This window comes from Mus caroli, chromosome 12 (assembly GCF_900094665.2).
Source record: "Mus caroli chromosome 12, CAROLI_EIJ_v1.1, whole genome shotgun sequence".
NCBI classification, from domain to species: domain Eukaryota; kingdom Metazoa; phylum Chordata; class Mammalia; order Rodentia; family Muridae; genus Mus; species Mus caroli.
Window position 1 is genome coordinate 108,955,172 of NC_034581.1, and position 16,410 is coordinate 108,971,581.

Consider the following 16,410-nt stretch of genomic DNA (forward strand, 5'->3'; position numbering starts at 1 on the left):
AACATTGGCATAACTCCACCCTGCCTCACACACAACCAAAGAACATTCTGCCTGAAAGGAAATTTTCAGGAAAAAAAAATGGTTTATACTCACATAAGATATCCTTGTACATTTATTGTTTCTGTTCCATGTTTTTAATTTTCAGAAATCTATTTGGTGTAATTGAAAGCCAAGGAAGAGAAGGAACAGGGCACTTCTGTGCATCCACTTTCCTCAAACTTCATTCACATAAAAACCTGCATCTTGGTGACAAATGATATATAACAATCTTAATTAATCTGGTCAAAGTGTATGTATGTGGTCAAAAAATTTTTGAAATCACAAATCTCCAATAGTGTTTAGATTGGAAAGTGACAGATAAGGTCATTTCTTCATGCTGGGTCACTAGTCAACAGTATAACTTTACATGACCTGACCTTCCAGAGAGGACCCAGAACCTTTGTGAATGGTATTCGAGTCCATGTGTCATGGTATTTGTCTCTTTTTCATATACTGTGTTGTGATTCCTTCACAAAGGATCCTAGTTATTTCAAAACAGAGAAACCTGAAAGACATTCTGTCCACAGAGGTGTCTGTGATTCATACCCAAGCTTCACCAGAAGTGATTATAAGGGACTTTACCGTATCTGTGTTCTCCTGCTGTCATCAGGACAAATTTCTGGGAATGTTGAAATTATTAAGCAATTTAGATAAACAGGTTTGTTGTTGGCTGAAGTACATCATGTCAGAGGTCTTGGCATTCATCCACTGATATAGACACACATTGGTACAGCTTCTAAGACTGAGAAATACAAAACCCAAATATTTTATGTCAAACACTTATTTTTGCTGTATTTGTTTATGAGGTTATGTTAGTAATGTTTCTAAATTATGCTCACACATGCACCAGCAGATAGGCTGTTTTTCTACTGTCTGGTTCTCAGGCCTAATGAGGGCTGATTAAAAGAGACAGGTTACTACTTATTAAAAACAAGGAACCCTGCTCTCGAAATTCATGGAAGGAAGGCATCTTATAGAATATTTTGAGAACATTCCTAGGAGTGATTTTCAATTTCTCAGTCTCTGATCTGGAATACATGACATGACACAAACTTCATGAATGACTAACAATTTTCCCATTGTTCTGTTGGAAGGAGAGGGATATACATGGGACTCTAATGGAGAACTCTAAATTTTGGAAGCAGACAAGTATCCTCTGTACTAAGGAAGATCTCAATGTCAAGTTTTCCCATCCTATTGATTAGTCCATGACTTACTCATTCTCTTCAATCAAAAACAATTATGCAAATATCTCTTTATTGTGAAGGTAAAGTGTGATTGTGCAGAGCATGTACAAACAATGAAATGACTAAGATACAATTTTACTGATATCATTCGACAAACACTCTACAGACAGTCTCCTATGCATCAAAACTGCAGAATCCTATTCTGTGGCAACCTAGAAAACAGTAAACAGTTTTTATTTTCCTTGCTCTAACATTAGGTGATCATTCTAGTTTTCAGTACTTGATCTTAAAGTATAAGCCAATGGTGTTTTGTTGTTGTTTATGTTGTTTTCTTTGTTTGTTTTCAGGTAATTTTCGACTGTGTCCATGTGCTTGAGGCTCTTCCCCACTTTCTCTTCTATTAGGTTCAGTGTATCCAATTTTATATGCATTCTTCTACATGCTTACCTCCAGTTGAATAAGCAGCATTTGTTTTAAATGCTGCACCTCTTTTTTCCAGTGGGTGGCTTTAGCTCCTTTGTCAAATATATAATGACCATAGATGTGTGGGTTCATTTCTGGGTCTTCACTTGTATGCTGTTGATCTACCTGCCTGTCATTATATGAAAAACCATGCAGTTTTTAATCACTATTGCTCTGTAATACAGCTTGAGATCAGGGATGGTGATTCTGCTAGATGGTTTTTTTTTAGTTTTTTTGTTTGTTTGTTTGTTTTTTTTTTTGTTTTTTTGTGTTTTTTTTTTATGGTAGAGAATAGTATCCTGAAGGTTGTTAATGAACCCAGTCTCTTGACTCTTCCTCCTCACAGGCCTTGTATGTTGAGGATCATTGGCATGTCATAAGACTTTTAGGCTGCATTTTTTTCAAAGGTGTCACAGAGTATTCTGTTCTAAGGATCATTGCAAAATTCACTAAGGTCCCAGGAACTTCTGACCTTTGGGGTCAAACCATAGGCATTCTTGTTCCCATCAGTGAAAAACTGTCTTTGTTCCCATGAGAACATGGCATCATAAGGGTAACACAGTAAACTTGTAAATTACAAAGAGAGGAGATACTATGTGCAAACACCAGTGAAAATATATTCACTCTGGCAATACTTGTGTATTACACAGGTTATGTGTTTTCTTCAGCGGGATAATTTAAATAAAAATATATGAACAAAATATTATCCCAAATCACTGAGTATATTTCTTCCTGTTTTTAAATTTTCCATGTTCCTATTACCTGTGCAGTCTAATGTGGCTCCACCTGATCAGTCAGGAGGCTCTAAATCAAACCTATGGAAGGACTCAAATATGAAAGCAGGGACTCAATGGTAGAATTTTTTCCTCAGGTAATCGAAGACAGACACATAACAATTAATAGCAATGAGAGGTTTACTCATATATTGATTTATCCTATACGAACAGGGTCTCTCATTTCTCCCAAGAATTCTCCATGGAGTTCTAACATCATAAATATATACTTTATGAGAGAGATTCTCATACATATCATTATTTAAGAAAAATAATTGTTCTTTACACAGAATGATAAAGTGAATAGAAAATAATGGATTCTTATATTTCCATAGGAATAGCTCAAATATTCTAATTTTAATGAGAAATGTCCCCAGCAGAGTCAAATTTGAAAATTTGATCGCTGATTGGTAATGTTGTTTCTGGAGGTTATAAAACTTTTTGGGAATGGAGCCTCAATGGATTAAGAATATCAAAATATTTGCACTTTATATTCTCCCCAACTTTAAGTTTACTCTCTTATCTTCCTTGGTCATAAAATGTGATCTTCTGTGAAATGTAATTTCTTGTGTTCTTTGTATATAATGAATATTAGCCCTCTATCAGTTGTGGGGTTGGTAAAGATCTTTTTCTAATATCGTGGTTGCCCTTCTGTCCTATTAACAGTGTCCTTTGCATTAGAAAAGCTTTGGAATTTTATGAGTTCACATTTGTCCATTCTATATCTTAGAGCATAGGCCATTGGTGCATAACCCTATTAAAGCTGGCATACAGACTTAAAAAAGAATTCTCAACTGGGGAATACTGGATGGCTGAGAAGCACCTAAAATATTCAGCAACTATATTCAAGAGTTATCAGGGAAATTATAATCAAAACAATCCTTAGATTCCACCTCAGAAAAGGCAAAATTGCTAAGATCAAAAAATTCATGTGACAGCAGATGCTGGCGATGATGTGGAGAAACAGGAACACTCCTCCATTGATGGTGGGATTGAAAGATGGTACAACCACTCTGTTAATCAGTCTGGCAGTTACTCAGAAAATTGGACATAGTACTACCTTTAGACCCAGCTATACCACTCCTGGGCATATACCCAAATGATGCTCCAACATGTAATAAGGACACATGTTCCACTATGTTCATAGCAGCCTCATTTATACCAGCTAGAAGCTCAAAAGAGCCCAAATGTACTTCAATAGAGGAATGGATACAGTAAATGTGATACATTTGCACAATGGAGTATTATTCAGCTCCTAAAAATTGTTAATTCATGAAAGTCTTAGGCAAATGGATGGAACTAGAAAATATCAACCTGAGTGAGGTAACACAGACACAAAAGAACACACATGGTATGCACTCACTGATAAGAGAATATTAACCCAGAAATCTAGAATAACCAAGATACAATTTACAGACTACATGAAACTCAAGAAGCAGGAAGACCATAGTTGAAGTTGAAATAAGTCTTAACTGCTAAGACATCTTCTCTGACCTATTGAAATTTTCTCACTCTGGAATTGGCTGGATTCAGTTGTTTTTACCCGGTTTTGTAAGTGCTGGTTTTAGGGAAGCGTGTGTTTATATTTCCTGTTTGCTATTTGTGCCATTTCCTGAAGAATCAGAGTTTGATTATCTTGCCCACTGCACAATTCATATACCAAGGAATAAACAGGAGAACCCTTTTCAGATATTACTTCTATAGTAACTGTTTACAAAAATGCTATATGACAGATACCTTAGCTGTACTCCCTTTTTTTCTCACCTATTTTAGAGTCAGAGGGCTCAGATTGCCACAGAAAAATGGTTGTCAAGACACTAGAAATAATCATGTTTGAATCCAGAATAAGGAGTTGGCACTTTGGTCTAAGTATCTACTATAAAAAAGTAAGAGCTGCATACTATAATCAAACAGTATGAGTTGTACAAGAATGGATGACATGAATCAGCTTTACACAGAAACAGCTATTTCTGTACTAAGATGCTGACAGGCTCAGGTACATGGAGCCCACACTAGATGGTAGAGATGGTATCCAAAGAAAGTGATCTCACCTCCCCAGATCTCTATAAACAGTAGCTCCTGTCTCTGGGTTACATGGCCACTGTGCTCCCCCAATGGACCTCAGAACACCTACAGCAAGGTTTGTGGATAGATTCACAATGAAGGCTTCTTACTGTGCCTTGTACAGTAATAAATGCCAGTGTCTTCAGCTCTTAAGCTGTTCATTTTCAGGTAGACACTACTTTTGGAATCATCTCCTGAGATGGTGAATCTGCCTTTTACAGACTCGGGATAATATGTTGCATAATTATTAGCTTTGTTTGCAATTTCAGCAACCCACTCAAGACCCTTCTCTGGAGACTGGCGGGCCCAGTGCATCCAGACATCTACAAAAGTAAATCCAGAGGCTACACAGAGAGTTGCATGGATCCTCCAGGTTGAACTAAGCCTCCTCCAGACACTTCCAGGATCACATCACTCTGGACACCTGAAAAAAAAAAAAACCAGACAAACCCCTCAGTAAGCAGTCAAAATATTCAGTGTCCCTCTCACTCCTTTCCACTCCCATGCAGTATCTCTTATTGTCTATGAATTACCTTTTAAGGGAACAACAATGAAAACACAGCTCAGTTCCAAGTACATGGTGAATGTTCTGTGTCTGTGTTTGTCACTGAAGAGAAAGACTTGTGAGTCCAGATTTGTGCATCTCTGTCAGAGCTCTATGGTCAGGGCTGGTTTTTGTTTTGTTTTGTTTTCTGAAACAAAATTGTCCAAATATGATAATGGGTCAATGGAACAGTTATTCAATGACACAGGAAATTTTGCCTTTGTAGACTATGAGTATGTGTTCATTTATTTTGATTAAAATACAGACCCAATGAGAAACTATCTTTTTTTAAAAAAATAATTGATTATTTCATTTATTATCATTTCAAATGTTATCTCCCTTCCCAATTTTCCCTGTAATCATACCCTACCCCACCCCTGCTTCTATGAGGATGCTCCTTCACCTACCCACCCAGTCCCCAGTCCCACCTCCTCACCCTATCATTCCCCTATTCTCAGACATCAAATTTATCATAGAATCAAAGTTAAAGAGAGTTTCTCAGTGGCCCCTGCTGCCACTAAGCTCAGAGAAAACTTTGGGAATTGAAGGCAGCACACCTATATCCTGTCTCAATATCTTACTCTTATACAAGTTTGTATTCTGTGCTGATAGTGTCTATAATTATTTCACTAGAGATTATTTTAAGAACCCAACCCCTAACAATACACTATACATCCTGGCAGGGTTTGACAGAGCTCAGAACCTGGTGATTGCTTCATGAATTGTACTAGAAATTTCTTTTTGAACTTGCTTACATATGATGCTAGTCTATGGTGGTGTGTATCATCTCTCTCTCTGATACACACAATACTATTACATAGTTTTACTTCTCAAGAGGAACATAATTTAGACATATATTATATATGTTTGTATATATATGCATATATATATACATAATATATATGCACACACATATACATATATGTATGTACACCTAAACACACACACACACACATTGGACTGTCTCAAGCTACTTCATAAATGGCTGTCCCTAGAAGGAATGAGCAATTATCCAATAGTTCTTTGATTCAAGTGGCAAGTTGTTTTAGATGGTCATCAGTATATACATGAATACTGAACAACTAGTCTGTACTAACACCTAAGGAATACTTCAGAAGTAGATACATGAACTTTCAGGGTTAATGAAACTAAGCAGGCAAAAAAGCAAGTTTCCTACATCCATGTCCATTATGAAGGCAGCACTAAGATGATCCGCACCATCAAGCAGTTGTTGCCAAGTTCTAGGATGAATGTTCCCTCCCCCAAAAATGTAAGTAAGAAAAATTCTTTCTTAGATATTCCTTGTTCATTGGGATTTTAGTTAATTCAAGATGTAGTCCAGTTTTAATATGCATATAGAGTCTATCCAAACTAACCAAACAAAGACAACAATAGACAATACACAGTGGATGAGGAGAAGCCAACAAGGCTCAAACAGTACAAAGAACTAGCATCCAGTAACAGTTCACAGACACATGCTGAGTGTGAGAGAAATTGCCCACCCCATGAAACAGCATAGCATTGGATTATTCAGTATCAAGTGGTCAGCTCTAAAATTATTCAACAAGTAACTTTATAATGACTGGGAGGCTGAGAAGGTTTTTTGAAAGTACTTATGAAATGTGGTGGATTGAATATGCATGCCCCATGGGAAGTAACACTATTAGGAGTAGGTGTCTTGATGGAATAACTATGGCCTTGCTGGGAGAAGTATGTCATTGTATAGGCAGGTGTTGAGCCTTCCTAGTGCTCAAGTTTCTACCAGTACAGAAGATACAAATTTCTCTTAGTGGCTTTCAGATCTTTGTGTAGAACTCTCAGCTCCTTCTGCAGCACCATGTCTGTGTGAATGCTGCCAGGATTTTCTCGATGATGATAATGGACTGAACCTCTGAAACAGTAAGGCAGGCCTAATCAAATGTTCTCCTATAAAATGTTACCTTCATCATTGTGACTGTTCATACCAAATGGAAAAAAATCTTTAGTAAGATAGGAATATATACTTATGTGTATGTGTGCGTGTATGCACACGTACATGGGCACATGCCTGTGTGTGTGTGTGTGTGTGTGTGTGTAACAATAATTTTAGAATAAGAAGTCAATAATTTAAAACAGGACAAAGAGTTATATGAGATGTTTTGAGGGAGGAAAGGAAAGGGAGCTGTGATATATGACATATTTCAATATTATAATCTCAAAATATATACAAACTTAAAATACTCTATCAGTTGATTCATTAAATAAAAATGAAATGGTTTTTCATGAAAGGGTTTCTCTGTGTAATTTTGAAGTATCCAGAAATCACTCTGTCAATCTGGATGGCCTAAAACTCACAAATATCTTCCTTTGCCTGATTCCCATTGCTGGTATTAAGGATATGTGCCACCACTTCCCTGGCTAGAATTATACTACAGTATTTAAATTTGTCAACAATAAGTAAAACAGAGCATGATGTATGGAAATGCTCCATACATTTTGTCAAACCTTTATGTAATGCAAACACTATTCTAAAATAATTTGCCAGAATGAAAAAATAAAATAATAGGTTCTCTATCTCCTTTTTTTTTTTTGAGTAATAACTTTTTATTCCAGAAATATCACAGCCCTAAACACTAGGATGTCTGTTTCAGCAGGGTTTCTTGTTATCTCTGCTGCATATTCCAAACACCTAACTTGATGAATATGTGTGTGTGTGTGTGTGTGTGTGTGTGTGTGTGTGTGTGTGTTTCTGCCTCTGAGTCTGCATCTGTGTCTTTGTAGGTGTCTGTACAGGTGTACAGAGTCTAGAAGAGGGATTTTGTTCCTCTCAGATTGAAGGTAGAGGTGAGTTCTTCAACAAGGGCATAAATACCACAGTAGGAAATATGGAGACAAATTATGGAGCAGAGATTGAATTAAAGGCAATCCAGAGTCCAGCCCACCTTGGTATCCAACACATATACAGTCCCCAACACTGGACATTTTTGTGGATGCCAAGAAGTGCTTGCTGATAGAAGCCAGGTATGACTGTCTCAGGAAGGCTTAACAGAACATGACAAATACAGCAAAGGAAGCTCACAGTCAACCATTGGACTTAACTTGGAGGTCCATGATTGAGAATATAAAAAAGGGACTGAAGGAGCTGAGCGAGTTTGCAGCTCAACGGAGGGAGCAAAGTGTCAATAGGCCAGACACCCTAGTTCCTTTACCTCAGGTAAAGGAACCACCAACCAAGGAATACACATGGAGGAACCCATGATGCTAGCCATATGTGTGGCAGAAGATGCACTTGTTGAACATCAGTGAGAGAGAGGCTCTCTAGCCTGAAGATGTTCAGTGCCCCAGTGTAGGGGACTGCCAGGGAAGGAGGATGGGAATGAGTGGGTTGGGGAGCACCCTCATAGAGGCAGGGGGAGGCAGGGGGAGGCAGGATGTGATAGGGAGTCTCTGAAGGGGAGACCTGGAAAGAGGAAGATATTTGTAATGTATATAAATAAAATATCCATGAAGAAAAAAAGAATAAAATTTAGAACCTCTGAGTTAGTTGAAATCAGTCTTCCCCCTTCTTACAGATAGATATTTTCTTTATTTACATTTTAAATTATATCCCCTTTCCTCATTTCCACTCCAAGTCCCCTCCTCACTTACCTAACTACTACACCTTCCCTGTCCTGGCAGTCCCCTACACTAGGGCACTGAACATCTTCAGGCCCAAAAGCCTTTCCTCTCAGTGATGTTCAACAAGGGTATCTTCTGCTACCATATGCTTATGAAGCCTTGAGTGCCTCCTTTTGTACTGTTTGGTAGGTGGTTTAGTCACTGGGAGCTCTGTGGATACTGGTTGTTCATATTGTTGTTCCTCCTGTGGAGCTGCAAACCTCTTCAGCTCCTTGGGTCCTTTCTTTATCTCTTTCATTGGTGATGGTGTGTTCAGTCCAATGAATGCCTGTGAAATTCCACTTCTGTATTTTTCAGACACAGACATATCCTTTCAGGAGACAGTTATATCAGGTTCCTGTCAGCAAGCACTTGTTGGCATCCACAATAGTGTCTGGGATTGGTAACTGCATATTGGATCCTCAGATGGGACACTCACTGGCTAACATTTCCTTCACTTTCTGTTCCAAACTTTGTCTCTGGATCTCCTCCAATGGATATTTTGATCTTCTATATAAGAAGGACCGACATATAAACTTGCACGTGATATGAACACATTGATAAGGGTCTATTAGCCCAGAAATTCAGAATACCCAAGATTCCATTCAAGACCACATGAAACTCAAAAAGATGGAAGACAACAGTGTAGTGTTTCCATCAGTCTTAACTTATAAGACTTCATCTCTGCCCTATTGAAATTTTCTCACTCTGGATTTGGCTGTCTTCAGTTTTTATACTAGTAGTTTTTATGTGATGGCTTTAGGAAAGTTTGGCTGTCTATTTTCTTCTTACTATTTGTGCCATTTCCTGAAGTATAAGAGTTTCATTATTGTGCCCACTAGATATTTTATATACCAAGGGATAAACAATAGAACCTTTGTTAGAAATGATTTCTTTGGTAAATCTTTACAAAAATACTATGTTAAAAATAGATTTAGCTGTACTTCCTTTTCCCTCACCTGTTATAGAGTCAGAGGGGTCATTTTGCCCCTCAAATAGTTGTCAGGACACAAGAAATAACCATGTTTGAATCCAAAATAAGGAGTTGACACTTTGGTCTAAGGATATACTATAAACAAGTGAAAATGGCATATTATAATCGAACAGTATGATTTGTATTAGAATGGATGAGATGAATTAGTTTGATACAGAAACATCCATTTCTGTTCTAAGATGCTAACTGACTCAGGTTCATAAGATAGTAGAAATGGTATCAATAGATAATGGTGTCACCTCCCCAGATCTCTATAAACAGTAGCTCCTGTCTCTGGGTTACATGGTCACCCTGCTCCCACTAGTGGACCTCAGAACACCTACAACAAGGTTTGTGGCTAGGTTCACAATGAAGGCTTCTCACTGTGTCTTGTACAGTAATAAATGCCAGTGTCTTCAGCTCTTAAGCTGTTCATATGCAGGTAGACAATACTTTTGGAATCATCTCTTGAGATGGTAAATCTGCCTTTCACAGACTCTGCATAATATGTTGCATAATTACTAGCTTTGTTTCTAATTTCAGCAACCCACTCCAACCCATTCTCTGGAGAGTGGTGGACCCAGTCCATCCTGTAATCACTGAAAGTGAATCCAGAGGCTGCACAAGAGAGTTTCATGGATCCTCCAGGTTGCACCAAGCCTCCTCCTGACTCCTCAAGCTTCACTTCACTCTGGACGCCTGAAAACACAGACAAACTTGTCAGTAAGCAGTCAAAATATTCAGTGTCCCTCTCACTCCCCTCCACTCTCATGCAGTATCTCTTATTATCTATGAATTGCCTTTTAAGAGAACAACAATGAAAACACAGCTCAATTCCAAGTACATGGTGAATGTTCTGTGTCCGTGTTTGTCACTGAAGAGAAAGACTTGTGAGTCCAGATATCTGCATCTGTGTCAGAGCTTTATGCTTCGTACTGGTATTCATGAGCAGAGGGGAACATTATTTGCATGTCTCTGTGCTGTATCATGAGCTCAGGGGTGGGACCTTATAAGGTTCAAATACTAACACAGATGTTTGAGAAGTAATAAAGGCTGAAGTGGCAGCATAGCATCAAATCATCATTTAATCACCTCAGTTGACTAAGAACTTTTTGCATGCCTGTACCTGTGTTCCATACTGGCATGACAGAAGATAATCATGTATGAGTTATGTTTGGGCTATTTTAATTGTGTCTCAAAAAAAGAAAAGAAGTAGGTAGAAAAATAAAAGCAATTTTATTTAAGATGAATTTCCACTTATATATAGTAATATAAATTTGCAGCCTCACTCTTTTGTGCTTAATGAATGCAAATGCTTTTGATGTGTTAACAGAAACATACAGTTAATTCACAAGGAAGTCAGACATGAAAGAACTTAAATGTTATGATTTATAAGTTAAGGAGAGTTTTTCTATTAGATATTTTCTTTATTTACATTTCAAATGTTATCCTCTTTCCTGGTTTCCCATCAGAAACCCCCCTATCCTCCCTCCTCTCTCCCTGCTCACCAATCCAACAACACTCAATTCCTGTCCCTAGAATTCCCCTACACTGGGCCCAAAGTCCTTGAAAGGACCAAGGTCTTCTCCTCCTATAGATCAATGACTAGGTCATCCTCTGCTACATATGCATCTAGTTCCAGGAGTCCCATAATCTGTACACTTTGGTTGGTGGTTTAGTCCCTTGGAGTTCCGAGGGTACTGGTTAGTTCATATTGTTGTCCCTCCTAAGGTGCTTCAAACCCCTTCAGCTCCTTGGGTACATTCTTTAGCTCCTTCATAAGGGACCCTGTGCTAGGTCCAATGGATGGCTGTGAACCTCCATTTATGTATTTGTCAGACACTAGAAGAGCCTCTCAGGATACAGTTATATCAGGCCACTGCAAGCAAGCACTTCTTGGCATCCTCAATAGGGACTCGGTTTGGTGATTGTATATTTATATGGCTCTCCAGAAGGGGCAGTCTCTGGATATTTATTCCTTCAGTCTCTGCTTCACACTTTGTCCATGTAACTCCTTCCATATGTATTTCATTCTACCTTCTAAGAAGGATTGAAGTATCCACACCTTGATCTTCCTTCTTCTTGTGGTTCATGTAATTTATGAATTATATCTTGGGTATTACCAGCTTCTGGGCTAATATCCACATATCAGTGAGTGTATACCATGTGTGTTCTATTGCTATTGGGTTACCTCACTCAGAGTGATATTCTCCAGATCCATGTGAATTTCATAAGTTCATAGTTTTTCATGGTTGTGTAGTACTTCATTGTGTAAATGTACCACATTTTTCTGTATCCATTCCTCTGTTGAAGGACATCTGGGTTATTTCCAACTTCTGGATCTTATAAATAAATCTTTTATGAACATAGTGGAGCATGTGTCCTTATTACATGTTGGAGCATCTTCTTATTATATGGCCAGGAGTGGTATTAATGAGTCCTCAGGTAGTACTACCTGCAATTTTCTGATGAACTCCCAAACTGATTTCCAGAGTAGTTGTACCAGATTGCAATCCCACCAGCAATGGAGAAATCTTACTCTTTTTTAATCTTAGTCGTACTCACTGGTGTGATGTAGAATATTGGGGATGTTTTGATTTGCATTTGCCGGATAACTAAGAATGTTGACCATTGCATTAGGTGCTTCTCAGCCAGTGTTCCTCAATTCAGAATTCTTTGTTTAGCTTTGTACCTCATTTTTAGGAGGGTTATTTTGTTCTCTGGATTCTAACTTCTTGAGTTCTTCGAATATAGTGGATATTAGAATTCTACATGATTGATAAAGGTTTTTATCCCAACCTGTTGGTTGACTTTTTTTTCCTATTGACAGTGACCTTTGCCTTACAGAAGCTTTTCAATTTTATGAGGTCCCATTTTCCAATCCTTTGATATTAGACCATAAACTACTGGCATTCTGCTCAGGAAAATTTTCCCTGTGCTCATGAGCTCAAGGGTCTTCCCCAATATCTTCTCTATTAGTTTCAGTGTATCAAGTTTTATGTGGAGATGCTTGATCCTCTTGGACTTGAGCTTTGTACAATGAACTCAGAATGGATAGACTTGCATTCTTCTACATGCTAACTAACAGTTAAGTCAGCACCATTTTTTGAAAATGCTGTCTTTTTTCCACTGGGTGATTTTATCACCTTTGTCAAAGAGCAAGCAAACATAGGTGTGTGGGTTCATTTCTGGATCCTCAATTCTGTTCCATTGGTCTACTTGTCTGTCACTATACCAGTACCATGCAGTTTTTATCACAATTGCTCTGTAGTACAGCTTGAAGTCAGGGATGGTGATTCCCCAGAAGGTCTTCTATTGTTGAAAAGAATTTTCACTATCCTACACATTTTGTTATTCCAGATGAATTAGCAAATTTCTCTTTCTAACTCTGTGAAGAATTGATTTTGAATTTTGATGGGGATTGAATTGAATCTGTTGATTGATTTTGGCAAGATGGCCATTTTTCTATATTAATTCTGCCAATCCATGAACATGGGAGATCTTTCTATTTTCTGAGATCTTCTTCAATTTCTTTCTTCAGAGACTTAAATTTCTTATCCTACAGATATTTCACCTGTTTAGTTACAGTCACACCAAGGCAAATATATTTTTTATATTTTTTGTGACCGTTGTTAAGGATGTTGTATCCCTAATTTCTTTCTCAATCAGTTTATACTTTGTGTTGAGGAAGGCCACTGATTTATTTGAGTTAATTTTATATTCAGCTAATTTTCTGAAGTTGATTATCAGGGTGAAGAGTTCTCTGGTGGAATTGTTGAGGTTACTTAAGTATATTATCATATCATCTGCAAATAGTGCTATTTTGACTTCTTCCTTTCTGATTTGTATCCATTTGATCTCCTCTTCTTGTCTAATTGCTCTAGCTAGGATTAAAAGTACTATATTGAATAGTTAGGGAGAGAGTGGGTAGCCTTGTCTAGTCCATGATTTTAGTGGGATTCCTTTGAGTTTCTCTTCACTTAGTTTAATATTAGCTTTTGGTTTGCTTTATATTAGTTTTATTGTGTTTGGTATGGGCTTGAATTCCTGATCTTTCCTAGACTTTTATCATGAAGGGGTGTTGGATTTCGTCAAATACTTTCTTGGCCTTTAATGAGATGATATGGTTTTGTTCTTTGAGTTTGTTTATATAGTTGATTACAATGATGGATTTCCATATATTGAACCATCCTTGCATCACTGGATGAAGCATACATGATCATGATGTATGGTTGTTTAGAGGTGTTCTTAGATTCAGTTTGTGAGAATTTTATTGAGTATTTTAGCATAGATATTCATAAGGCAAATTGGTCTGAAATACTCTTTCATCACTAAGTCTTTGTGTGGTTTAGTTATCAGAGTTATTGTGTCTTCATAGATTCAATTGGGTACAGTACCATCTATTTCTACTTTGTGGAATAGATTGAAGAGTGTTGATATTAGTTCTTCTTTGAAGGACTGAGAAAACTCTGCACTAAACCAACCCATCTGGTCCTGCGCTTTCCTTGGTTGGGAGACTATTAATGAATGTTTTATTTCTTTAGCAGACATGGGATTGTTGAGATCATTAATCTATTCCTGATTTAACTTTGGTACCTGGTATCTGTCTAGAACATTGTACATGTTATCCAGATTTTCCAGTTTTGTTGAGTATAGTCTTATATAGTAGGGTTTGATGATTTTTTAAAATTTCCTTGTTTTCTGTTCTTATGCCACCATTTTCTTTTCAGTTTTGTTAGTTAAGATACTGTGTTTCAACCCTCTTGTTAGTCTGGCTAAGGGTTTATCTATTTTGTTGATTTTCTCAAAGAACCAGCTCCTGGTTTGGTTAATTCTTTGTATAGTTCTTTTTGTTTCCACTTGGTTGATTTCAGCCCTGAGTTTGATTACTTCCTTACGTCTACTTTTCTTGGGTGAATTTGCTGATGTTGTTGTTGTTGTAGTGTTTTTAAATGTGCTGTCAAACTGCTAGTGTATGCTCTGTCCAGTTTCTTTGTGTACACACTCATAGCTATCAATTTTCCTCTTAGGACTGCTTTAAGTGTATGTTATAAGTTTGGTTATGTTGTTTTTTCATTTACATTAAACTCTAAAACTTCTTTATTTCCCTCTTTAGTTCTTCCTTGACCAAGTTGTGAGTAAAATGTTGTTCAGCTTCTTCATGTATGTGGGATTTCTATTGTTTATGTTGTTATTGAAGACCACAGTATTAAGGACACTTAGACCATGGTGATCTGAAAGGATCATGGGGTTATTTCAAACTTTTTCTATCTTTTTAGACCTGTTTTGTGACAGAGTATGTGGTCAGTTTTGGAGAAGGTACCGTGAGGTGCCAAGAAGAAGGTATGTTCTTCTGTTTTAGGATAAACTGTTCTATAGGTATCTATTAAAACCATTTCATTCATAACATTTGTTAGTTTCACTGTGTCTATGTTTAGTTTCTGTTTCCGTGATCTGTCCATTGCTGAGAATGGGATGTTGAAATCTCCCACACCTTTTGCATGTGATGCAATATGTACTTTGAGATTTAGCCAAGTTTCTTTAAGAATGTGGGTTCCCTTGCATTAGGATCATTGATATTCAGAATAGAGAGTTCTTCTTGGTAGATTTTTACCTTGGATGAGTATGAAGTGTCCTTCCTTATCTTTTAAAATAACTTTAGGTTGAAAGTTGATTTTATTTGATGTTAGAATGGCTACTCCAGCTGATTTCTTGAGATCATTTGCTTGAATAATTGTTTTCTAGTATTTTCCTCTGAAGTAGTGTCCGCCTTTTTCACTGAGGAGGGTTTCCTCTATGCAGCAAAATTTTGAGTCCTGCTTACATATCCAGTCTTTTAGTCTATGTCTTTTTATTAGGGCATTGATTACATTCTTATTAAGATATATTAAGGAAAAAGATTATTTCTGCCTGTTATTTTTGTTGTTAGAGGTGGAATTATATTTTTTGTGGTTATCTCCTTTTTGGTTTGTTAAAATAAGACTATTTTCTTACTTTTTCTAGGGTATAATTTCCCTCCTTGTGTTGGAGTTTTACATTTATTATCCTTTGAAGGGCTTGATTTGTAGAGAGATATTGTGTAAATTTGTTTTTGTTATGGAATATCCTGGTTTTCCCATCTATGTTTATTGAGAGTTTTGCTGGGTATAGTAACCTGGGTTGGCATTTGTCTTATTTTAGCATGTGTATGATGTCTAGCAGGATCTTCTGGCTTTCACTGATTCTAGCAAGAAGTCTTGTGGAAAGGTAATAGGTCTGCCTCAATGTTACATGACCTTATTCACTTACTGCTTTTAATAGTCATTCTTGGTTTTGTGCATTTGGTGTTTTGATTATTATGTGATGGGAGGAATTTCTTTTTTGATCTAATCTATTTAGTGTTCTATAGGCTTCCTGTATGTTAATGAGCATCTCTTTCTTTAGGTTAGAGAATTTTTCCTCTATTATTTTGTTGAAGATATTTAGTGTCCCTTTAAGTTGGGAATCTTTGCTCTCTTCTATTCTTTCTATACTTAGGTTTGGTCTTCTCATTGTGTCCTGGAATCCCTAGATGTTTTGAGTTAGGATCTTTTTGCATTTTGTGTTTTCTTTGATTGTGTCAATGTTTTCTTTTTTAATATATATATTTTTATTACGTATTTCCTCAATTACATTTCCAATGCTATCCCAAAAGTCGCCCATAACCTCCCCTCTCTCCCCCATTTCCCTACCCACCCATTCCCATTTTTTTTT

General features: G+C 37.1%; 1 pseudogene and 1 gene segment (V, D, J or C); both read right to left on the bottom strand.

Annotated features, from left to right (window-relative positions):
• Nucleotides 1-4,615: 4,615 nt before the first annotated feature.
• Nucleotides 4,616-5,104, bottom strand: LOC110306620 (annotated as a pseudogene).
• Nucleotides 5,105-10,042: 4,938 nt separating this feature from the next.
• On the bottom strand, nt 10,043-10,524 carry LOC110306621. The segment is given in 2 exon segments: nt 10,043-10,377; nt 10,479-10,524. Coding segments are annotated over 2 exon segments (381 nt in total).
• Nucleotides 10,525-16,410: the final 5,886 nt, after the last annotated feature.